At 41.3% G+C, this 26,009-nt stretch overlaps 2 protein-coding genes across 18 annotated transcripts; one reads left to right on the forward strand and one right to left on the reverse strand.

The window, feature by feature from the left end:
* LOC105417021 (T-cell surface glycoprotein CD3 zeta chain-like) lies at positions 1-5,536 on the forward strand. Of its 4 annotated transcripts, none has more exons than XR_003889874.1 (9): positions 1-280; positions 377-604; positions 742-944; positions 2,203-2,242; positions 3,165-3,259; positions 3,463-3,498; positions 4,193-4,252; positions 4,329-4,358; positions 4,448-4,988. XR_003889874.1 is itself a non-coding variant. In XM_011608159.2 (8 exons), the coding sequence occupies exons 3-8, from the start codon at positions 887-889 to the stop codon at positions 4,460-4,462; spliced, it is 294 nt and encodes a 97-aa protein (XP_011606461.1). In that variant the 5' UTR covers positions 28-280; positions 377-604; positions 742-886; the 3' UTR covers positions 4,463-4,988. The 4 variants fall into 4 exon arrangements, 1 of the variants encoding a protein (XP_011606461.1); XR_003889868.1 differs by lacking the exon at positions 2,203-2,242 and having other exon boundaries at positions 8-280; positions 4,448-4,584; positions 4,795-5,536; XR_003889861.1 differs by lacking the exon at positions 2,203-2,242 and having other exon boundaries at positions 28-54; positions 138-280.
* On the reverse strand, positions 4,846-25,720 carry pou2f1b (POU class 2 homeobox 1b). Of its 14 annotated transcripts, none has more exons than XM_029842400.1 (15): positions 25,626-25,676; positions 17,882-17,947; positions 17,238-17,329; positions 15,872-15,967; positions 14,898-15,071; positions 14,308-14,425; positions 14,116-14,207; positions 13,831-14,004; positions 13,525-13,666; positions 13,172-13,326; positions 12,598-12,786; positions 12,399-12,513; positions 11,971-12,301; positions 11,791-11,879; positions 4,846-10,953 (listed from the first exon to the last, which is right to left on the reverse strand). In XM_029842400.1, exons 1-15 carry the CDS (start codon positions 25,669-25,671, stop codon positions 10,688-10,690), a joined length of 2,145 nt encoding a protein of 714 aa, XP_029698260.1. In that variant the 5' UTR covers positions 25,672-25,676; the 3' UTR covers positions 4,846-10,687. The 14 variants fall into 14 exon arrangements, with proteins under 14 accessions (XP_029698260.1, XP_029698056.1, XP_029698297.1 ...); XM_029842196.1 differs by having other exon boundaries at positions 14,116-14,222; XM_029842437.1 differs by having other exon boundaries at positions 12,598-12,783; positions 13,172-13,317; positions 14,308-14,428.
* Positions 25,721-26,009: the final 289 nt, after the last annotated feature.

Consider the following 26,009-nt stretch of genomic DNA (forward strand, 5'->3'; position numbering starts at 1 on the left):
TTTCTAATTCAAGTCCTGAATGCATCTGATTATCAGCTCATTTAGTGCTTGGATGTGGGTATCTTTGTAAAGGTGTGTGACTCTGAAATGAAATTCCTCACACGTCGGTGCTAAAATGAAGTCTCCTCCGTGTGCAGCCGAACCAGCAAAGCTTCCCTGACCAGGCTGCTGCTTCAGTGGTGCCCTCACATGTTGCAGATCTGTGTGACGGAGCAGGAGGAGACACAACACTTGCAGACACACGCCAGCCCTCCTGTAATCTGGTGACCTTTTGAGCACGGTTAGTCCAACAGGCAGAATCATTTGCAAAGTTTGTGAAAATGGAGTGTATGGTTTTATTCACACAACATTTTTGTCTCATATTCATATAATGCAGGAGTTTTCGCTTGACATTATAAAACAAACTGCACTTTGGACGCTGATCTGGACTCAGCAGACTTGACTCTTCGGACCCCTGAGCAGCAGTTGGTCGTTTTATTCTCCTTATGTCACGTCAAACATGTCCTGTGATTGGTGTGTTCCATAATCAGACCTGGTGTTCATCTCATGGTGGATGGAGAAGATGAAAACAGCACCTGCTACCAGTTATTACCTCCATTCTGAGGTCATACATTTGAATGATGTCTTTACGACAAAGCTAAGTTTGATCATTAAAAAATCCATTTTTTATTTCATGTGTGTGCATGTGTGCATCTGTCTGTGTGTGTGTGTGTGTGTGTGATGTTTCATCCCCTGCTGCAGGAGTGTTTAAGTCAGCAGAAATAACTGAAATGGAAACAGTGTAACACTCTGGGGGCGCTGAAGGTTACGACAGACTTCCTCTGATCAGAGTCACAGTTCGGGGCAAAAAAACTCGAGTGTACAGAGAAAAAACAGAGAGAAGAACATGGACCTGCTGAGGACCTGTGTGATGTTGGTGCTGCTGGCACCTGCTTCCTGTCAGAGTAAGAGAGTTTTTCCACTTATTTTATAAGAAAAGGTCAAAATGTGTTTATCTGTGCTTAAACACAATCGTGTTGTGTGTGTGTGTGTGTGTGTGTGTGTGTGTGTGTGTGTGTGTGCGTGTGTGTGTGTGTGTGTGTGTGTGTGTATTTATCATTTTGCTTTAATATCTTTTAATTCCTCCTGCTCCAAGCTAGAGATGTGCAGGTTAAACAGAGGAACAACTGCAGATCAGTTTTATTAGAAAAAAGACACAACAATAATCACTAGAGGGGCAGAGGACAGAAAGATCCTTCAACAGGACCGCAAACCAAATCTTTCCATTATTCAGTGTGTAAACAGACACGTTTCAAACTTGTCAGACTTATTCTCTTAGATAAGGTGAATTATTTAAATGTGAGATCACCACAGCAGCAACCGCAACAAGATAAAAGATTGTTATTAGACACAAAATATCTGACGGAGATGCAAAGCTAAATTTAGTCACAATCAGAAAACCAGAGCGATGAGAAATTAGGCTTGTTTTTATTCTTTTTATTGTTTTAATTGATGCTAAAAGCCCATTTGCTCACACCAGTGGTGCAGTTGTTACATGTTTGCAGCTCTAAAGTTGATACATCAACTGTGATGAATTAGTTTTGTGATAAAGACTATTACTAAATTCATATCTGTGACTTCACTGTGAATAAAGTCAACATCAGTATCTTTGGACTGAACTGTAGAAGTTTGGGTCATTAAATATGTAATAAATGCAACACTCAAAGAATGCTCCCTCTTATTTAGAGGAACAAATAATCTCATTTTCATCTTTGATGGCTGATTATCCATTTATCTTGGATTATTATACATATATATATATATATATATATATATATATATATATATATATATATATATATATATATATATATATATTCTTATTTATATATTTTCTATTCTTATTTCTTTTTTTTTCTGCGTGTTTTTGCTGCAGTTCCGCTGTAAATTTCCCCGTGTGGGACAAATAGAAGAATCTGAATCTGATTTCACTGCTTCACTGCATTTATTCACTGATGTCAGTGACTTTATAAGGAGAATTTAATTTACTGCTTATATGAACATTCTTACTCATAATTCTGATTTAAATAGGTTTGTTACTGTTGTTATTTACATGATTTGGTTGATTGGCCACACTGCCTGTGCAGAGGCTGTTTTCTTTGTCTATTTCTGTTTTTGTACTTTTGCTGCTGGAAGTTTATATTTGCAATAATTCATTACCAGATCAGCCATAGACGTTTGATCAAAATTCACCTTTTCTGAAGTAAGTTTTGAACCTCTATTTTTTTACACCGCTGTGCATTATCTGCAGACAAAGGTCTGTAAAGTTTGTTGTAGAGCAACGATAGAAATGATGTTACGGGAAAACAAGATTAAATAAAGATTAAATAAATGTGAGCGTCTCTGTCCCAAATGTTAAAGCTCAAAGCTTCTAACTGCAAAACTTCATACATGCACTTTCTTATGCAAGAATATACCTATCGTTAACTTGGGCTATAGTCATATAGTCCAAATTTATTTTAAAATTTATTTTAAAGTCCATTTTTTCGGATACTGTAGGATGTTTGTTCTCGTTGACCCTTGTTCTGCTCTTAAGTAATTCAGTGTTACAGAAAAAGACCGATATTTCCCTTTATACAAGGTAAATTACTGTTTTCTAGCTGAGGACCCCAGAAAAGAAACGTAAACACTGAACACATCAAAACTGTTTTAGCTTCCTGCCAATTAATGTCAAACTTTGTCCACCTTTCAAAGGCCTTTAACTCTCTAAACTTTACTGCTATCAAAAACTTGGTCATTTCAGTTGATCCTAAATCCGTGTGGAAGAAACGTTACATTGAATCACAAACATTTTTCGACACCCAGGTTTCTGAGACAGACAGGAAGTCCCTGCGAGACCGTCTCTTATTTCCTGTTCAGGGGGTCTTGCTCAATCGTCAAGAGGCTTTGAGCAGCCTTGTTTTTCCTTTCACCTGTGGTTAAATGGACATCCTGTCCCACCAAGTCTCACAGGCACATATCAACACACTAAAGCACCACAGACCAACAGTTTCTGGATGTATTCAAAATCAAATATTTAAGTGCAACTTTAAAATGCAAATCTTGTCATTTTGCTGATTTGAAGTGTTTTTTCTTGGTTTTAGACTTGTCTCTAAGCAGATTTGTCCTTTTTGTCTGTCCTTCAGAGGATTTCCTGACTCACCCACTGACCTGCTACATACTGGACGCATTCCTGCTCGCTTACTGCATCATCGCCACGATGGTTTATTTAAAACTGAAGGTTGGTTAAAATGCAGCAAACGCATGAAGCTTACCGACGAAACACCCTAGAAAAACACCAGTTTACCAGATTAACACGTGTGGATTTAAAAACTGATGTTTTTTTCCCTTTTTGGTTGAGTTTCTAAACATTTCTCCGCCTGAGTAAATCTGCAGAGATGTGGACCAACCAGGTTTTAATCAAATATGTTTCCTCTTGTATAGTTTTTCTCCACTCCGCGTGTGACTGCTGAAGAGCCTGTAAGTCTCAACTTATCCTCATCATCTGTGAACTATAGTTGATCATATTAGAGATTTATGTGCCAATTTATCACTTGTTAACAAAATTTAGGTTTATTACTTTATTGATGCAGCTATATCGATAATTTAAAATAACATGATGTACAGTTGCATCTATTAAAGAAACAAAGATGTTTCAAATGGCTGGTTTAGATTAAATAATTGTGATTTGTTAAAGCCCACACAACAGTTGCAAACAGTCACTTACAGAATGAACGTTGTGAACCCACAGTCACATCGAGTGTGAATTATTTTATCTGTAAAAGTTAGTTCTTATGTCTTTTGTCCCTTAATTAATGCGCTTTCAAACTATGAAGGAACAATTATGTAATTTCATCTGTTATTAAACCGCTATTCTTATCACAGCTTTCATTGTGTAACTGATATTTAAGGCTAATGACGCTGGATCACACAGCGAAGAATTAATGAACATCATTTACGACACTTGATCTGCTGGATGTTGCCAATTCGCCTCCAGCCGCTTCCGGCCTTGATGAAGCTTTGTTGCCATCTAGTGGTCAGAGTGTACCTGCGCTTTCAATAGGACAATTTTACAGAATTTCAAAGGCGGCAAGAGCAGCATCCATAAAGTCATCCACGTTCCCGAGATTAGAAAGTGCATTTGATTACTGTCGTGCCCAATGTGCATTTTTAGTATCTTCAGAGACCACTGAACCCTGACCTCTACCAGGAATTGGAACCTTTACAACAAAAGGTAAGTCAGGTCATAAACTGGAGCAAAATGCCATCAAATCAACCTGCTGCAAACCGTTTTTCCTCTTTACCTACAGAAAAAAGATGCCAAGAAAAAGAAACCACAGGTGAGGCCACTAATTCACACCGTCTCCCTGCACTTGTGAGGCCAAAGTAAAACCTAAATATGTCCTTACAACCCTGTTAACTTCCACAGAATACCCCAAAATAAGAAGCCCCAGCGGACCTTGTTGCCTCCACGAGCCATCCTGGCACCCTAATCAAGCGCTCCTTTACTGATTAGTTGCTCTATTGGATGATGAGCCCCTCATTAATCAGTCACACCTAATAAAGGTCCTCAGGATCAAATACAATCATATTCTGCATTTTCCTGCTCTGATCATCAGACATGCTCACTTTGACATCAGCCTCATTATCCAGTCTTGTCAGTCTGACACATTCAAATGCCAGAAAAATAAGATAGTTCACATGAATCCAAATATCTTCAATAAGTGATAGAAGGGACACAAGAGCTTATTTGTGCTAAACTGTGTGTTTCTACAGAAAAAATCTAGATTTGGCCGACTGGACGCAGAGAAGGACGAGGCAGGTATCAAAACACTTGAAAATGGTTTAATGGTGTTTACAACAAAAGAACTGTACAGTAAAAGATTATCTTTGTGTGTATAAAAACAAAACCAACAAAAATACAGCAGACAAATGCATCAAAATCTACTATGTATCCTGATTCACATACTTTAAACTCCTACACAATCGTTTAGTTCCATGCCACCGTGACAGGCAGCAGGAGTATTTTTCGTTGTTTTATGTATTTATTTCCTTTTTTTGTTTGTTTTTCCAAAGTTTTTTTTTGTTTTAAATCAGTGTCCCTCAGTGTCATTGTCCATGATGGAAACCAGAACTCTTTACATTAGAATCCTGGGAAGACGAGTTACATCAGACTGCAGAATAACTAAAGGGGAGAAATCAAAGGTGGGACGCATTCCTTTAGGTCAGCCCAAGCTTCCAGTGGGAGCACATTTGCATTTTTTGAAGATACACAGACATAGTATGTACATAGTTGGTGTTATTATTTCCTCTCTTGTTGAAAGCCATGGTCACTTGGGCTGTGAACTGATAATCACACACACACACACACACACACACACACACACACGCACTCACTCACTCACTCACTCACACAGACAAAACACCCCAAAACATACAAAAATACTATATCTTTAACCTACTAGGAGTAAGACAGTTCTGCAATTAGTTCCATGCTGTGGCAGAAAAAAAGGTTACAACAAACAAATGGACACTTTCCACGCAAGTATTTCTGAGAAATATACCAAAATATACATCTAAGCTTTGGAATTACTGAGGCTAGGACTAAAGCCAGTGCTGGGTTTGTCACTTAATACACATGCTGCAGGGTGGAAGGAAGAGAAGTAGCCAGAGAACCGACACAGGACAGAGAGATATCTTTGGTATCTGCATTTGTCAAAAGGTAAATATTTGGATTTTTGCTTTGGGATAACGCTTGTGAGGTCCTGTGAGCTCACGTGGAGTAAAGCATCGAACAAAAGGGTCACTGCAGCCCGGCGGCTTGAGTTCTGAGCCGGGGGGGACACGATCCGTGTGGCGTCAGGGACCGTGATGCATAGTGTCACAGCTGATCAGAGTCTATGGTGAAGAGGACATGTCAACGGTACGAGCGTGACAATGAGAGGACAGCAGTGACTTTAAGAGAACGCAGGATGTGTATTCCTGGAGACAATGGTTAATATCCTGGGATTATACAGTGGAGATGATGAGGAGACACACATTGAGTCAGAACATTTAACCACAGAGAACAGGAGGGGAGGGGAGGGGGTTCCCTAGCAACAGCACTCAAGACAGACAATCATACAAAGTCCTGAGCATGTACAATGTGCACAGGATCAACCCTCAGTGTGTATTAACAAACATCACCCAGCTACCACCGTGCTGGTTCATGTCTGTTGGAGAAGCCCGGTCGGCCCCTGCCGATCCCCGCCCACAGGCACTGGAACCGCAGCACTGACGCCGTGCGGTGGGTGCTTTGCACATTCGCATGCAACTAAAGAAAACACAACAACAACAACAACAACAACAACGCTTTTACAGGAGGGGCGAGGATGAGAGTGTGCTGCTGGGAGAGGACGCTGAGCAGTGAGGCGGGGATGGGTCAGAGATAATGTTGCTCATGTACAATCAAATTACAAGTCTTTGGTCAACGTTGGTACCACAGGAGAGCGGGAGCGGTCGCCACAGCGCCGCCCTGTAGGAGGACACGTATACCTGTACCTACTCAGAGTGGAGATAAAAAGGATTGTCAAACTCAAAGTGTTACATAATTATTTTTTTAGGTGGGGGGGGGGCGATCAAAATTAATTTTAGGGGGGATAACTACCGTCTATTAAATATATTTAAGTCTTTATACAACAAAAAAGTCCATTCACCGATGAAATAAACCAGTGTGAAACACCAAATTGTGAAAAACGCAAAACATTCATCAGTACGGGCAGCTAATGTCCCCCTCGTGGCAGCGCTGTGTACGACCTTTTTACCAGAACAGTTCCGAATTGACTTCTCCACTGACACAAATTTCCTTTTTTTTTTTTGTAGATTTTTATCTTAAATATTTTAAGTAGAATAAAGCAGGTTTCACTCAGTCTTGAGTTAGAAATGAGGTATACGACAGCTCCAACCTTTCTTTTGTCAACCAGCAAACCAGTTTGGGCCGACAGACCACAACGCGAGTGGCTGAGCAACACCGTGAAACAAGCATTAAAGCTGAGCCAGCATTGCCGATCATCTTCACATCGTGACCCCAAGTTTACAATCTAAACCCTGGCGTGCTTCAAGGCTTCACAAGAGTGACCCTTCTCGAGAAACTAAATCAAGCTGTCCGACTGGGTTTTAAAGTCACTCTCAAACATTTACTGGAAGATGGTAAAAAAAAAATGAAAAAAAAAGCACCATAATGGTTTGCAGACTGCCCTATTCTCACTTTTCAAAACATACACACACACACACACACACACACACACACACACAAACCTCTGCTGGAATTATTAGTAAAGCTTTTCTCGCAGGTTTTATCAGCCTGTTTGAGTCACACTGAAAAACAAAAAATAATAAAAATCAAACAAAGTTAGCCGCATAAACAAGCTCTAAAATGCCCAACAGTACACTGTCTTGTTTCAGTGGAAAACAATGCATCAGGTGAGCGCGACGCTCAAGCTCTCGCACACGTCAATGCTACAATGCTCATGTCTACATAACAATAAGGCATAAATGATAATGTTAATCTTCTTTGTCGAACTAAGAAAGCCAGTGATCTTTGCCCTCTCGCGGTATACAAAACAATTAAAGGCATAAAGAAATATATCTGTTTAAAAAAAACAAATGATTGTTGAAGACAGCACAGCAAACAAAGTCCACGAAAACAAAAAAAACAAAAAAAAGGAATAAAAGAAGTAAGATCAGAACCAGGAGAGGCTGAAAAGAACCCGCAGGTACACAACAAAGGTCTCCTCATCCTGGGGCCACGATCTCAGCATTCATCTCTTATTTGGCCTGGACAATTTAAAAAAAAAAAGAAAAGAAAAAAAAAAAAGTAGGTTTTCAGGGGACATTTTTTGAGTAAGCATGATAAAGACTACATTCAGTCTTGATAACATACTGGTTCTAATATAAAATATGAATATCTTACAAGAGTTTATATATATTTATATGTATAGAATTAAGAAAAGATCGTTTCTCTAATCCTTAAGTCTTTCCTCAGATAAATATTTCAGTAACATCCTACGGTGCCGATGGCCACTGGTTCACCTTGCTATCACGTTCAACTCTTCAGTAACTAAAAACAGCACTAACAGGAGCGAGTCCTGACAGCAGCCGGACACCTGCCGAGCTGCAGAGAGAAAGGCTTTTAACTTTGGCAAGAAGGATCTCAAAACAATTAATAAACCTGGCAATACCCATCATTAGTAGTACTAGAAAATAGCAGTAGTAGGTTGCTTTATGTGTGTTCCTATTCATGGTTCATCACTATAAAATTTGAATGGCAAGCCAGACAGTAGTTATACATTCTACACTGTTCTATCCACAGAAAAGTATAACGGAGAACCATGTGTTTAAGTGCTGCTGAGGTATATTCAGTCAATGTAATTCAACGACAGAGGAGAAGTCTACAAGAGGACGATGTGGACAAATCTCACTGCTTGTGGTCTGTGGTGACGCTTTAGAGGCAGGAGAAAAATGCTTCTGTTGTATGGGATTCAGGTGAATGTGTAGCATATAACAGTACTCAGTCCAACTCTGTGTTGGGTAAGATAACCAGGCAGGTTGCTGAACGAGTCCGCACAGCAGGTTCCTAATGTGCTGGCTGAAAATGGTGGTGGTGGTAGCAGGTGTGGTATCAGATCAATGCATTTACACAGGTGAGAACTCCTGACAGGAGGGTCAAACCAGACATCCTGATTCTCACAGGACAAAGTCATAAAGCTATAGCAGGGCATGCAGACCTCTCAACAGCTTCACTCCAGCAGCAGGTTGTTAAAGCTAAATTACTGCGATCCAGCGACACTACATCAGAAATACCAGGTACTGACCCGGTTGGGAAAACCAGAAACTAATCTGTCGTCGGTGCAGAAAGTAGACTGTGTGAACGGCAAATCTGTGTGCTGGGACAGACACAGTAACGACAGAGGAAAAAACCACTTTGGTTCACGCTGTTGTTTTATGGCTGAATATTATTAAGTCCAAAACTGCTACCAAAACGGCCAAAATAGGTTTAAAAGGAAAACAAGCCATTAAATGGCTAAAAGAAAACCAGGATCAGGCTGGGAGATCATCCCCAGCAATTAGAAACAAAGTACAAAGCAAAGATTTTCTCATGCTCCAACCCACCAAACCCCCTATTTTTGGTCAGTTGTGCTGCCAATTAAAAAGTTGAGCTATGAGACACTTTATCAAATAAAAAAAGGTCATCTTTGGAAAATGATCATCAAAATATTGCATTTCTATATTCTGTCAACAACAATGAGAGAATCTGCATTCATAAATATATCGACTAGACTAAGCTACACCAACTACACACAGCACTTATTTTAACAAATATTTTTGGTATATCTTTAAAGTACGCAAGTCAGTTGTGTGACTGCAGACAAAACAGACAGAATTTAATTCCTCCCAAAACAGGCAGACTGCAGCTCATCAATCCAGTTTTTGGTACAGATACTGTGCACAAGTAGATACAACGGTACTATCAAGAAAGAACAAAAACAACTACATCACGTCCATCTAGCCAGTGCACACACACACCTGGCGTGATGACTACGTCCACTGACGAAGAGACCGGTCAGCCCCAGAGCATTGTGGGTCATGCAGTCACTGAAATGTCAGCATCATTCTGAGCTGTAGACCACACAAGCAAACGTCTGGGTTTTACCTCTGAATGCATGACAGCGCTCCTTTGGATTTCCATTTCAAACAGAGCCCCCCTCCATTCGCCACGGGACTGCCTATCTGCACTATGTCTTCAGTCATCTTTCATGAGTGACTACAATCCACACCTAAACCATCATTTTACAAAAGCTCTGTGGTCACATCACCACCACAGCAAATATCAGTGTTTCCAGAAAGAGAGAAGCAGAGAGAGGCATCTCATCCCTCTGACCCTTAAAGCAACGATAACCTTAATATCAGCCACTTATTACTTGATTTTAAAGCCTTACAACCATGATTAAAAATTGATAGTTGAATTAACTTAGTTTTAGACATAAAATTACAATACTGGAAAAAGAAATCGAGACAAAGGACAAAAAGAAATTGCCTCAACCAAACAACTCTGATATGATTACAAAAATAAAACAAAACAACCAAAATCAAACACAGGGTGACAAGCAAATCACCCACAAGGATGAGTATTGTGAAATTAGTAGAAAAACAGGTTGGACTGAATGTTAAAAAGAGATAAATCTTTAAGTTTTTGGTTAGAAGTATTTCAGAGAAAGTTCTGAGCTGGAACTAGGAGGATATATATTTATATGCTTATATATACAAAGTTTGAACAGCTAAATGGTGTAAAAGGTATTTCTCTAGTCATGGTTAATGAAGACGGCGGGCCAAGTAACTTTCTGACAATTGGTTGTGGGTGGATAGTAATAATAATAATAATCATAATCACAGTAAAATAATAAGGAAAAGCAAAGAAAACAGCAAAATCCAAAAGCAAACCCCAAACTCAGGTGAGGCCTTTTTCTTTTTGGGGGAAGCAAAAAGATTAAATAATGATAGAATGAAAAGGTGGGATGATGAGTGAAGCATAGAGCCTGTATCATATGACCTTCCTATTAGCTACATGGTGTGGTGAGTAGTGCACAAAATAAGAAATACGGTGTTAAATTAAGATGTATCCCAACGGGTTTCACTGAGCCTTAGAAGCAGTAGATATGGTGGAGGCTTGCACAGAAACAGCCGTAGTGGGTTGATGATGAGTGTCTGCAGTGACCTGCAGCCCTCCCCCTGCCGACACCAGACTGACGGGGTTGCTGGTGAGAACCGAGAGATTCTGGGGGTTCAAAAAGAGCGGCGTTGTCACCAGGTTTGGTGTGTTACCAGCAGAGGCATTGGCAAACAGCAGGTTGCTTCCATCCAGAGATGTGATGGGGATTGTGCCACTTGATGCTAGAGCTGTAGAAATGACATACAAGCAGCTTTATTTATAGGGGGAAAAAAATCTTTTTAAAACAATAATTGTCCTTGGAAACTATTAAACACATGTAATTGTAGGGGTTCTGGAGGAAGACGGAGGAAAATTCATAAAAAGGAACAGACAACAATGAAATGATGGTTGGACTACACGTCACACTTGATTGGCCTGAATAATTTATGCAAGTAAATTTTCTGTCTGCAAAGTAATTTAAAGTAGTTGGATAATGGTGGAGTCTAGGCTCAGCCCTCTGCTAGGTGGCGCTTTGCACTGTTTCGTTTTGTTTTTAGGCCACACCTGTTGACCTTTTTTGTCACACCACGAGCGAGCTAGCAGCCACAGCTGAAGCAACGGCAGTTCATGCATCAGTATTTGGCATTACTGTGTGTATGTTCTAAATCAGCGGTCTCAGCGTTGTGGTTCGCTCTGTTCCAAGCGGTTGCTCCCACACACTGCAGACGGTTTGGAAATAACTCAGCAGGATGCTTGCTTCTGCTTCCAGGTCACCAAAATATAAGCAAAATGTAGCACATGCGCAGAGGGGCCAGTTCAACCTCCACATGCTCTTATAAAATGACTCACAACCAAGTGACCTGGGCCTGTTAACACAACTTCATTTGGAGTTCTCCGGGCCAGGTTTATTTGATCTACAGTGTCCAGATTCTTTATATGTTTTCGAACAAATGCAGGACTATGGTGTTCTAGTGTCTGTGTAAGAAGAACGATTGTAATTTTTGGGGGAAATCCAATGAGTTCCATGTTACCCATTCGAACATGGAAATATTTGCAGGCAAAAGCAAAACAGTTGGGATATGTACCTTGGATGGTTGCCAGAGTGCTGTTGCTCATGAGTGCTGGACTCAGTGCACAGCCAAGGCCACCAGGAGTCAAACTGAGCAGGGCACCCCTGGACACATGGGCAAAGAGAGCAATTGTTTAAATGAAGAAGGAGGAGTGTTTTATGTACAAGTACACATCAGAGGAATATTTAGACTTACCCTGGAGCAAACTGGGAGGAAGCCATCAGTCCTGGGTTAAGCCCTGCAGCAGCAGCCATAGCAGCAAAGCTGGCACTGGTGGGCAACTGGGCAGCACTGTGCAGAGCAGCAGACAACCCTGGAGAAGCCACCATCACCTGACCAGCCCCTACAGTGGTGGCTATTGAAGTCGGTGTGATGCTGGTTTGTGCATTAGATACAGCTTTGCTCTCTGCAATCCTGGCCTGATTGATGGTTGGGGACGGGCTTAAAGATGGAGAGCTGTTAGCTGCTGTAACCATGGATGCAGTGGAGATAACTGATGCAGTGTTTGTAGGTCCAATTGTTGTTCCTGTAGTGGAGAGTGTGGACAAAACATCAGCAGCAGTTTAGATGTCACTCTGCTTGTAGTGACCAACTTCTGTCATGGACCACAGAGAAAATCATACCAGTGAAAGGCAAACTGGAGACACTGGTGCTGGTGAGAGGCATCACTGTATTTACAGTCAGAGTAGAAGATGTGTTTATAGTTGGACTGCTAACAAGGCTTGCTGTGCTGGCCACCTTGTGCAAAAAGGGAAAATAAAATGAATGCTGGAATGTATTAGGAACAACAAAAGAGAAACAGGAAAAGAGATGCATCCTTACCAAGGGGCTACTAGGGGTGAAGATAGTTTTGATAGGAGTGCTACCTCCTCCACTGCTGCCACTGCTAGGGGGATTGATCCGCTTCTCTTTTTGCCGGCGATTGCAGAACCAGACCCGAATCACCTCTTTTTCCATATTGAGCTGGTCAGCGATCATTGCGATCTCTTCAGAGGTAGGTTTTTGGTTCTGCTTGAAGAGGGCAAAAAAGCCAGAGATGCCCTGTGAGCACTGTGGTAACTGTGATATTTCATCTGCTAGGGACAGTTGTCAGTTGTCTTATTAGTATGTATATGGGTGGTTGTCTGTAGTCTCTCTCTGCTGTGCAATCTTGACGCACAAACTCTGAAAGCAAAATTACCTGAAGCGCTTTGTCTGAACTACAAGAACTCCTTATGTACACACATTCATTCCTTCAGAGTGAAAGACTAGGGATGATATAAAAACATATTCCCAAACCTACCTTTGATCCTTTTGCTAATCCTGACCAGTTTTTGGTTCATTATCTTCAAATCTGTCATTTTATTAATGCTCACAGAGGACCAACTTGTTAACTGTAGGAATGTCATTGCCTAACCTCCAAAAAGCTCTTTTCTAAGGCCACTCGGATGTTGGTCTCTATACTGGTCCTCTTCTTTCTTCTGCGGTTGATCCCCTCTATGCCCATGCCCGGGGAGCCCAGGGCGCTGGGGCTGGACAGAGCCTGGTCAGATGTCAGGTTCTCTGCACGAACAGCACCCACACAAGAGACGAGATGGAAGGTAAAGACTCAGAACCCATTCTACTCTCTGTCTATCAAATGAGATGAGAATGCCGTACACACGCAGGAATATTGAACTTCTCAGTTTGCCTGACTGTTAATTTTGTTGGTGTGCATCTACCTAAATTCCAAGGCCAATGTCATATATTCAGGTGGGTTCAGGGACAAACCTGCATCATTAAGCCACTTCTCCAGCAATGGTTTGAGTTTGCACATGTTCTTAAAGCTTAGGTTCAAGGCCTCAAAGCGTGAGATGGTAGTTTGGCTGAAATCATTTCCGTACAGTTTCCCCATGGCCAGGCCAACATCCCCCTATTAGAAATGCAAAAAATAAAGGGTTATTTTGAAAAATAAATTAACAAATGGCTTACACTATATACTGCTAACCTTTAATATTGATTTGACATGGAGTAAAATGCACAGAACATGACAAGAGGAAAATGTGTAGATCTTATACGAGTGGTCTTTGTACGCACCTGTGTAAAGCCCAGTTTAATACGCCTCTGTTTGAAGGTCTTGGCAAACTGTTCCAGTTCTTCCAGATCACTGGGCTCCTCTAGAGTTGGGGTGTCTAACCGCTTGGGTGGTGTTTGACTGTGGGGCTGGGATGAAATAGGTGCAGCTGCTGTTGTGCGGGTTGGAGTTGTAGGCTGCAGAAAGAATTAAATGTTGGTCAGGTCTGTTTAAAAGAATCGGAGAATGTGACAACAGAGCTACTTTAAAATCACTCTATTTATTAGAAACGCTGCCTCTTTCATTACCTGGGGTGGAAGTGTGATGGTTGGTTGGGTGTGCAGGAGGTTAGCTTGGCTTTGAGGTAGTTGATTCAGAAGATTTTGGGCTTGTAATATGCCTACAGAGAGGAGAACTTGCCAGGTAAGTTTTAAAAATGAAAACGTCTTTTAATACAAAATATAAGGGAACAACTTGAAACACTGCTTGCATCTCCTTACTCTGCTGGGCCTGCGGTGTCTGTGAGATGATGACCTGAGCAGGCTGCAGTGGTGTGGCAATTGGGTGGCCAGGCTGCACCAAAACAAACTGGGGCAAACTGAGATTCTGTTGCTGTAGCTGCTGTAACAAATATATATATTATATGAAACATTTAAAAAAAACCTCCATCCTTGTGGTTCCCTAGTGTGTCAAACACATGATAACAGAAATATCTGTAACATGAGTGTCATGCCCATGTATTATCTCACCATATAAGAGACAGACAGTCTTTTACAAAGGACTGAATTTCAAAGGATGTTTACTGTCAAGAATAGAAATGCTGTTTCTTTCTCACCATAACATATAGCCTAAGTGCAGTGTAACACCCACCCACACCCACAGCACTGTGATTAAGCTATCATTCTATTCGGTCTGGGTATTGTAGTTAGCAGTTTGTCAATAAAGAATATATATTCGATTAAACCAGATCCATCTCCTCAAAGGCTGAATAATATTCCAATCTCTCTGAAATCATAAACAATGCCAGACCTTTTGCAGGGGTTGGATTATCCAACTAAAGTACTCAAATGTAACCACAGAAGACACTTACAGGAGCGATCTGGATGGGCTGTGACAGGGGTAGCTGGGTAATGGGTGTGGCTGCAGAAGCAGAGATGTTGGCCCCGTTGGTGCTGTTCTGCTGGCTGGCTGAATGAACAGCTGCAGCTAGAATCTGAGCCTGGGCCTGCTGGATCAACAGCTGCTGCTGTGGGGTCAGGGTCAACTAAACAGACACAAAGATGGATGGACAGACGCATAAGCAATACACACCCAAAAGAGTCCAAAGAGAGAGAAAACAGAAAGAAAAATGCAAGAACTGATGAAGTACCCCACAAATACGCATGGACTCAAACCGCTATATCGAAAGAAGATCGCTTGCATTCTAATTCTTTTTAACATACAATAAAAACACAAGGCATTACATGAAGACTTCAAAATAATTATGTCACAAAATCTGACTTGATGTCATGGAATCTGATTTAAAATCTAACTTTCGGAAGTTGGATTTATTATTTGATGCATATGGCAGCTCTTTGGATCAAAATTTAATCATTTACTGAAATATTTGTATTGTTTTTGATTCAGAGACATTAAAAAGTAGTATGAAACGTCTTTGTTATGGCAATACTGGAGCGAGATTATGGAAAAAGGCTCATGCAACCATGCACATGTAAGACTCAATATGTTGCCATGGTCCAACTCAAGTTCACATGCACAATGCCCTTTCCTGTTTGGAACCCCAAGAGCCACACTTGACCCATCACTCTCTAATACAAGAGAGCCTGACTGAGACTTGATGATCATGATCTGATCCCGTGTGTACTCTACATTTAGGTGTTGTCTACACACTCCATGCAACAAACTGGACACAGGTGCTGGGATGAACAAGCATACAGGCAGACACAAGACCTCCCCCAGAAAAAGGACAAGTCTAGTTTGATCACTGAATCTTTCAACAGTGGCAGAGCTGTCACCAAAGATCCACGGCTATGCTTTAACTCAACAGGTCAACAAGCCACTTACTCCTGCAATCTGTCCCCCGGCCAACATGAGCTGGGTTTGAGGCAACACACTCTGCTGGACGGAGGTCGAGAGACCACTTGAGTCCTCTGACTTAGACTGGTAGAGGTGAAGCAAAAAAAGGGGCTTAGAAGAGTTTTCCTATAGGCATAAGTTATCAAAATGAACTAATACTACTGGCACTGTCAAAGGTTTCTACTTTTACTAGGCCGATATTTTGCATTTTATGACATTAGTATGATCAGATCAATGACATCATTGTTTTGAAACCTTTTGCAGATTCTTCCCTTGCACATCTTTTGGATGGCTTGAGTTGATCATTTACTCTGAAGAATTTTAACTGCGTCCAAAATTTGTTTGCTAATGATGACATTTCTAGCTTCTGGTTAAAGATTCAACTTTATTTTGTCCATCAGACAGTAACAGGCTCAAACCGTAAAAACTACAAAGATGTAAAAGACACATTTGAACCAATGACAAGCGATGCACTGATTGGTCTAAATGTTTTTAGATCTTTGTGACATTTATGCTTAGAGCTCGGTCATGTCATATTTTCTAATCTTAAACACATTGAAATCCTACATTTTGGCCAAGTGGAGGGAGGAATTTGCAGAAAAAGTTGTTGCACGCATTATTTTTGTCTCAAGTTACTTTGGGTTGTCCTGATTGAACGTTGAACTCATGTCGGCCAGTAAATGCCCTCTAGAGGTCAAAGATGTTTAACCTGTTCATTTGAGTCACTTTGAGGCAAAAACATGAATATCAAACATTAGCAAAAGGTTTTGATACTAAGTCAACAGGACACAGCTGTATACAGTAAATAAAAAATATATAGAAATATGCATATTTCCCCATACGTGATGATTTATTAAACTGAATAATCGGCCCCAAAAATCCCGAATGTGTAATGCCTAGAAATTAAAACGTCAACCTATTCAAGACAATCTTTTCTTTGTGTGAGGAAAGACACACAAGCTAAAAGGGAAGCAGGAAAGTAGGTATTTAAAATGCACCGCAGACTTCAGAGACACAAATAGTGACCTAGAAGGGAGGAGAGTTGAAATTCTAATTAAAATAACTGTTATGCACCACATGTAAATTCTGAATAGATTTGCATATTCTTGGCCATCTGTTTCCGAGCAACCGCAGAGCAGCTAATCAGCATACACGGTTGATTAATCTGCCTTGTTGCCAGGCAACAAACTGAGAGCTAGAATCATTTAATAGAACTCTTTCTAACTGTACCTATGTGCAGAGGAAATGCTCTGCTCAAATTCCTGGTGTCATGGTAAAAGTGGTTTGAATGTCTCAACACATCAATAGAATGAGTAGAAAAGTTCAGACAAATGGGGGTGAAAGTGTGTGTTACCTGTTGGAGGAGGGCTTGTGCATGTGCATTAGTGATTGCACTTGTGGTTGGCACCATTTGCCTCTGGAAATCCAATCCATTTATTTGGATACCTGGGGACAGAAATGCATTTCATGAAGGATGTTATTGTGAGGTAATAAAAATACAAGCTTTGTGGACAAATGAAGAGAAGATCTTCGTATTTTAATGCAAATGTAAGACTCCTGACAGTAAAACTGCACAGGAAAAAAGACATCGAGAAATTGTCTGCACTTGATTAAATCAATTGAACTGAATGCTAGTTGATCAACACAGACTTCAAAACCCATGAAAGTTACAACCAGGAAGAAACCTGCAACAGACATTTGGTTTTCCATCACACAGCAGGTATCCAGTTGTCTACTGTACACGATTATCACCGAGTTTGACAACTAGTTTTGCAAAAATCACTTGAACACTGAAGGAGAACTTGAGTGATATTTTACAAGTGAGCCAGCTACTCTGATGCAAACAGTCCAACTGACCCAGAAGCTGCTGATTTTCAGTGACCTTTGACCAGCAGTGGTGCAAAAATCATCATTTTGGCCACCAAAAATGAAACTTATTAAATGAGTCAACATTCAGATTTCAGCACTTGGAGAAAAAAAAAAGCTGAAGTCACTCACCGGTGTTTCCGTCACCACTTTCCATTGCACATTTAGTAGCTTCTGACTGATTATTCACTTTAGCATCTGGAAGAGCCAGGCAGAGAAACGGAGTGAGGAAAGCTCACACCCCAGACGGGTACAGGTACAGGTACAGGTACAGGTACAGCAACCTGCTCTCCCTGCATGGAGGACCTGCTACCACATCTAGTATATTATTTAGCAAAAACAGTCATTTTTACCATTTACATCTGTAAACAAAAAAAATGGTATCAAAGAAAATGTAAAAAAATTAAGTAGGCAACATGAAATAAACCAGCAAAATATATTTATGCAGGATGAAGAACTCCAGTTTCATATACGACGCAAAGTATAAATTCTCCAAACCAAATGTAACTCATGTCAACAATTCTTCCCCAAAACATTCCATTTTCCTGCCCAGTGGCATCACAAACTCAGCCATTCATACTCCACCTGTCTTGTCCAGCATGGCTGCAGAAAAAATGGTGGAAAACTGCTTGTGCTGGGCAGACCTGCCGACAGGGTGTCCGGCAGTCCCGCCTCCCCCTCTTCACTCTCCACTGGTCAAGAGTGAGCCCGGTTCAATACGAACTCCACACAGACACAGTGGCACTGTCCACAGCACGGTCCACTGAACACCACTGGCAAGAGCACACTCTGAAAGCTAACAGGCTTTAGGCAAACAGTCTCTATGCACTCTCTTCTCTTCTCATCGCCCCCACTTTACAGCGCTTCGCCTCTCTCACTCTCTCCATCTGAAAAAAGTTCAACCTCTCCGTGATTCTGGAACGAAACAAACGACAAGCGCAGCCTTCTGCAGACTTCTCGGAGTCGACCCTTCCCAACCCACCCCTCTGTAATGAAGCATAATCAGTATTCAGCTGATTAAAGCCATATGCAAATCTGCCGCTGCCTTGTTAGCGATGCAGGGCTTTGAAGTCCTGCGAGCGACGCATTTCACGCCGGGCTCTGAAAGCTTTCTGCATAATTTAAACCTCTATAAATATTTATCACCTCATTAGCATATTAATTGGATAGCTTTTGGAGGATGATAAAAACAGGGGAATAAGGACAGGAAAAAGTGCTCAAACTAGGAATTGGCACAGCACAGAGAGAGAGGGGGCACAGGCACAAGACCAATTATTGTGCAAGTGAAAAGCTAAAAAAGTAATTAGCTAAGAGCAGGTAAAGTCTGAACACATCCCATAATGCAGTATGAAGCTGGCCGGTGTTGGTCGGCATAAATGTACAGTAAAAACTGCTCATCTCGGGTATTGCCAAGAGTCACGTAGACCGGGTGGGGTGTGGGTTTGGAGGAGGGGGAGACCCACTCAATCGGAAATAAATAACTCCACAATAATCCAGCACAGGCCTGTCATTACTGTTAGACCCCCTGTGACTGAAGCATTCCACAGCAAGCAGCTACGAGAGTGGGTGGTAGGCTGCTGCCGTCTGCGTTTATAAGGCATTCTGGGATTAGCATATTTAGATCAGTTTTACATAACATTTGTATTTCATTTTGGAGGCCAGAAAAGTCTGAGGCCCAGAAACACAACATGCAGCTACTCTCATACAGTCACAAGGAAAAAAGTAAGTTGACCTTTTTGGATTGCTCGGAATTCTGGATCGAAGTTATAACAACAGTCAAATCCAGACATCCCAGGAATATCGCTGAAGTGGAAGTCTGGAAAAAAAGAATGGTCTAAAATTCCTCCAGACCCTTTTGCCCCAGACTTGACTGTAATAACAGAACTTTGTGCACTCGTTTAAGCAGACCAGAGGCAGATCAGATAACATTTTATGACAAATCTTTGCAGAAATCCAAGAAATCCAAACGTGTTCACGTACTTTTCTTGCAACTGTGTCTGGACTTCATGTTATGATAATGCTACTAACATGATGTTGGAAATCTCAGCCCCTCGTTGCTGAGACAGTAAATCATTGAAATAAACCATTAAACAGGACTCCAGAGTGTGACCAATTTGGTTGTGCACGCGACCACATTTTTTACGAGGACGACTAATAATTTTTCTAGGGTGCAACGTTGCACCTGACGATGCCCGGGTGAAAACAGAAATTTATTCCCGAGCGCATCATCTTTGTGTGTTCTCCGATGACCGAACTTACACTCACACAGGATCATATCGCGGTCCAAACCAATAAGAGACAGAGCCAGGGGCGGCTTTGCCTCCGATTGGCTGTGGTCCTGAGCATGGCTCGAAGTTTGTGTGCTCACTGCCAGCAAAATGAGCTCCTCAGGAGCCGAACAATTAAGAGAGGCGGAAGCAGTGACAGTATTTACATTAAAAAAACAAGCCTTCAACCCGGCCTACTGTCCCTCCACCTATCCCCAACACTGAGAGTCGATCCAGCCAAGGTACGGAGCCATCTGTTCCTGTTAGGATGCCAAACCTGGTCCTCCGTCGATACCATCAGATTGGGAAGAGGAACCAATGGAGTCTGAGATAGAGCCTGGCCCCGAGACTTTAACCCTTTTATTTGGCTTAATGTTGAAGTTTGAAATGTTCAATTGCATGATGTAAGAGAGGAGTTCCTGCCAACAGGACTTAGCATTCTATCCCTTCCAAAAAGCCCATTTAGGCTACATTCACCAGTAAAAACCCCACCAATATAAGCATTCTACACTACAGGTGTCAGCAGAACTGGTACCCAAGCTTCTACTAGTCCAACAATCCAACTTTTTGCAGTTACATTAGAGCAGAAGGTTTAACGCTCATAACTGCTAAAAGAGTGATGGGGCAGTTTATCCACCTACTCATGTTCAAGTACGTCACCAAACACTACACAAAAGGCAGAACCAACTACAGGATGTGGGTCAATACACAAGAGAAGTGGCTGTGGATGAGCTACCAGAGCAGAGTCCAAAAATTGGATGGAATCATGATAGCGATTTTAATAAATGTGCTAATAAGAACTAAACCAACCAGTCCACACGACAGTAGACACCAGAAGGATACTGAATATTTAAAAATATTTATCTTTTTAATCCTATAATATGCACTGGCTTGATGAATAATGCAGAGGCATTTATGCGAGCAAGGAAATTCAGCATTAGACAAAGTGTACCTTAATTAGTAGTGTCCAGCCATTTCAATAGTAGCAAATAGGATCTGACTGAGGAATCGGTTCTGTCTGTAAAGACGGTTGTGTGCACAGCGTGGCAACACAAGTATGATGCCTAGCGGAGGCTCGTCACACTAGTGTTTGTTTTTATCTGGCCAGTGACCAAAAATGTTCCGATTGTTTAGAATGGTCAGATTTGGTATCTACCACCTAAGGGATCCAGTTATTTACTTATTTCTTGAATAAGAATGTATTTTGCTTGGATGTGGGCATTTTTCCATGTAATATGTCTGTGAAAAATGGGTGTTTTGATATTAATAGCTTTGATTTAGGTCTTTAAGTGAGCACTGCAAGTGTGTATCATCAAACTGTATAGGATCATATCGGCAAGACATTTAGTATCGGATCGGGAGGGAAAAAACTGGGAAAAACCCCCTACTGATTACTATGCTCACATTCTGTCTGGTGAGCAAGTTATTTTTTTCATTTTAAGCACCAAAAAGATTAGGACCTGTTTTTTTTTTTGGATGATGATGGTGGATGAAGGCAACTTCCTATAGATCAGGAACACACTGAAAGGACCAAACTATCCAGCAGTAGGACCAGACTGGTCACACATGGTGTTGACATGGTGTTGACATGGTGTACCCTGGCACAGCGGTTCCCAAACCTGCTCTTATACCCCCTCAAGCTGCAACCGTGACCACACGAATGCATCCACGATGGCTACGCCCTCTGTTCAACAAGCAAGGCCACAGATGTGTTGGTAATCGGCAGCTGAATCAATATAAATTAAGCTTCAATTCAATTCATAAAGAACTTGAATCAATTTTGCAATTATTAAGATCTAATTAGAAAAATTATAAATTTGATAACCTCACCCCGGAACCTCTGGCGCCCCCTAAGGGGGGCTTAGACCCCAGGTTGGGAACCACTGACCTAGAATACCACTGTCATACCCTTCGTAAAGTAAAGTTGTTTTAGTTTAGTCACTCAAATAAACACTTTTAATAGCTATTGTTGTCTTCATACTAATACAATCTTACATTTTAGCAAATATTTTCTACAGATTACAGGAAACAAGTGGCTATTGGTCTCTTCCCAAACTGTTCTGCTTCATTATGATTTTATTCTTCCCTGGTGAAAAAGCTTATCTGACAGAAGCTTCACAGAAGCCTTCTCTGTACTCTGTCCTGAATTTATTACAGAAATTCATGCATTATTCATAACATCTGTGTTTACACCAATGAATATTCATGATGAACTACAAGGCTGGAAGAAGAGTGGGACTATAAAACTCATTAAAAGAAAAAGTATCTTAAATGTCTAGATAACATTATTTTACTGGTCTTTAAGCTATTTAATAAAATAAGTCATTGTATTATAGTTCCGTTAAGAAGAAGAAGAAGAAGAAGAAGTAGAAGTAGTAGTAGTAGTAGTAGTAGTAGTAGTAGTAGTAGTAGTAGTAGTAGTAGTAGTTTAGGGCTTTCCTTTATAAATTAAAATAATCTTGTAACGTGTCTTTACTCTCTGAAAGAATCTGATGTGTTTATGGAGGTGTATTCATACTGTAGTGTGTAATTTATTCTTTGCAACAGAGGGAAACACACAGAAATGACAGTGTTCTTCACTGTGCTTCACTTTCAACTCCACCTGCTGAAAATCAGACAAAGAGCAAATGGTGATATGAAGACCAAACTAGTGAATAAATACTAGGGATGTTCCACCCTACTTCTATCCAGAGAGAGTCCTAGTAATCATGTTTACACTTGTGTACTGTGTAAACTGTTCCAAAGCCTTTATTTAGTTATGTCTGACAATTTCTTTCACCACAATGACTGAGATGAACAAGTTAAACATCACTGACTTCTGGAGGGCATTTAAGTGTGGCCAGAAATAAAGTTCAATTAAAACAAACCAAAATGAAGGCAGATTGAAACAATGGGTGAAACATCTTAAGATAATGTGATTCATTTAATGTAACTAAATTCCTTTTCTGTAACAAGTGTATTGCATATTCCACATTGTCAACATCTTTGTATTTGACCTATTAAAGATTAAAATTTAAAAAAAAAAACTTTATTGTCCATCACAGAGACAGAAAGCAAACTATAAACTTCACAGACGTAAAAAAGATCCCCCAAACAACTCAAGAAACACATTTATTTTGCTTTGTTCTAAAGGGGGCAATAAGGGAAATTCATCATTTTTACATCGAAGGAATAAAAAAAAATGGCTATGTGAACAACTAAAGGTGTCATTTCCTCCTGGCTATAGCATGATGTCGCACACCCTCTGTGTGTGGATCTCCTGCTCCGTTTACAGGCCGGTCCGGTGGTGTGTTCACCAAAGTGAATGGCCGCCTCCTCCCTCGGAGCCCCTGGCCCTCCCTGCCTACCAAAGACTACGGCCAGTCCGTGTATTTTCTATGCAAACTGACCCAGAGGAAGGAAACGTTCACCTGGAGACGACCACGATCTGTCATTACCTCTTAAGAAGGCTCTCTTGCTTGTGGCATCATGAGTTACTGAGTAGTCGACACGTTTCACAAAATGACGATGTGGTTGTCATATTGTAATGCACTTTGCAAATCTTTGCAGAAGAAAGAGGCGGCTCCTGATACACACTTTGTTCTGTTCTACAGACAGTGCAAAACAGTGAATCTAGCAGTGGCAAAAAAAACTAATTTTTACCCTATTAATGCAAAAACAATTACATTCTATTGGGTTAAATGTGGGTTGCATCTTTGTTGCATTTATGCTTTGATCTGTCACTATGTAACAGACAATAACGTTTCCTGACACTCATTATCATTATGAATCATTAGTTATGAATCATTAGTTATTGACATCTTCAATGTCAGACAGATAAAACACAGGCCATCCACAACCTTTGTCATGGTCGTATCTGCAACATTTGAAAATGCCGATGTCATTGGTCTGATTGGTGATCAGCCATAATGGCCGATTAGATTGATGAAAAGCCTAAAACAAACTACTCTTCATGTCACCTTTCGCATTCGGCTATTCCCCAACCAGCAACGATTTTGTGCTCTATGTTCTGAACAAGACGCGAGGCCATGATTTGCTGTGGTGTCATAAGGGTTTTTGGTCTTGAGTCGGGCGGGTGTCAGCCCAATACCTGGTATTGGTACGCGCCCTCCCCTAGTCCGTTGTTACAGCGCACCTGTTTTAATGTTGCCCATATGCTGCTATAACATGAGAATTTCCCCGTTTGAGATTAAAAGAGTGAATCTTTCCATCCATCTATGCAAAGCTAGTGAGGATGCTTCTTTATTTTTATTCTGCTCTAGAGCCGTATTTACTCATTCCAGAAGAAAGTAAGTATGCACGTTAAAAAGCCTACATCAAGCTGAGTCTTGCCCAGCCCCGGAACCCAGAGAGTGAATGGAAGAATGTCCTGCCTGTTATTATTGTGGCCTTCCGGAAGTGGGCCTCACCGCCCTCCCACTGGGGGGGGGGGGGGGGGGGGACAGGTACACTCGTTTTTACTTCACAAAAGCTGCCTTAAACTCAAGCAAGACCGAGACGAAGCAAGTTGATGGAGTTCTCCCAACCGCGTTGGCGGGATCAAGCAGACTTGATAAAAAAAGAAATGAATAAATATTTAAATGAGCTGCTGGTTAACGCCAGCTGAGCTTCAGACTAGTGCAACTTAAAGAATAAGCCACGACCCAAGTACAATCAAAAATACCGGAGAACCTAAAATGATAGCAAGATTCACACACTACAATCGAAATCGGTATATTTCTATTGTTATTATTATTACCGTAAAGCCGTCCAACAAAACCCAAGAAAACTTCGAGAAGGTTACGCTAACGTTAGCCGCACTTCTGAAACCAGGCTTGGTTTTCAAAACTCTCCTGAGACCATTTAACAACGACACAGTGGCGCGCAACAGAGGAGCCCCGGCGTCCACTCGGTTGATGGAATATGCTGAACTCCGCACTCTGGTTCTGGCAGGCCCGCATGAATAACACAACAGGCTGCCTGTGGCTCCGGTGCGCCGAGCACAAAAGACGGGGCGAAAACCGTCTACTCTAAAATCACGTCGAACGGTAGAACAGCCAACTGGGACCGGTGGACGAACAAATTCCACATTTGCTACATTTTGATTTATTCTTTTCCAGAGTGCGCTAGAAAACAAACAAGCGCCACCACGGCCCGGCTCTCCAAAATGAATATGCAAACCACTTTCAAAACCTTCTCGCCAGTGTGTATCAACACAAAGCCAAGCGTTAGCTAGCTAGCTAAGGCTAGCTCGCTAGCCTACTGATTCCAATCAAAGTATTTTACCGCGTTATCTAAATATCCCACACATGAAGCAGAGTCACGTCGGCGATGACTAATAAAATATGCTAAATTGTATTTGTCGACAGAGGCATGAATATGTAGCGGCGTACATCCGTCTAATCACACAAAGGGGGGAGGCATGTTTCCATGAAATTTGCCGTCGCACTGCAATAGCTCGTTTCCTCCTCTGTCAAATTACTGTCGGCTAGCTGTGTATGAACTAAAACAACACTCAAATTGTTGCGCTCCTAAACGTGCCCGCGTCTCACGCGAGGTCTGTTTATCATAAATTGCGAGTAACGCAGTTTGAATATGAGTATGAATATGTAAAATGCTGTAATCATTACCTGGTCCTGAACTCTCATCTTGACTCGCTGCTCCTCCGTCCGCCATTTTGAATATTTAACCCGAAATCCCAGCCCTGAGCCTACCGCTGACCGGCCGCACGCGCATGCACGCGTCGCAGGCACGAGAACAGACACGCGCATATTCACTCCAGCGCTATAGGCATACGGAGTATTGCTTATTTACATAGTTAAATAATCAAAATAAATAATCAACTGCGTCTTAATGTTATGAAAGTTTAATTCTGAAAGACACCAGCGTACAATAATGTAGGGCACAGGCATCCAATCATGACTATATAACAATATTCTGTTCTATAGAATGTTAGGTGTATGAATTTCCAGTGGAATACTAATACATGACAGCATAATCAAACAATGACTGCA

The sequence above is a fragment of the Takifugu rubripes genome, chromosome 1 (genome assembly GCF_901000725.2).
Source record: "Takifugu rubripes chromosome 1, fTakRub1.2, whole genome shotgun sequence".
NCBI classification, from domain to species: domain Eukaryota; kingdom Metazoa; phylum Chordata; class Actinopteri; order Tetraodontiformes; family Tetraodontidae; genus Takifugu; species Takifugu rubripes.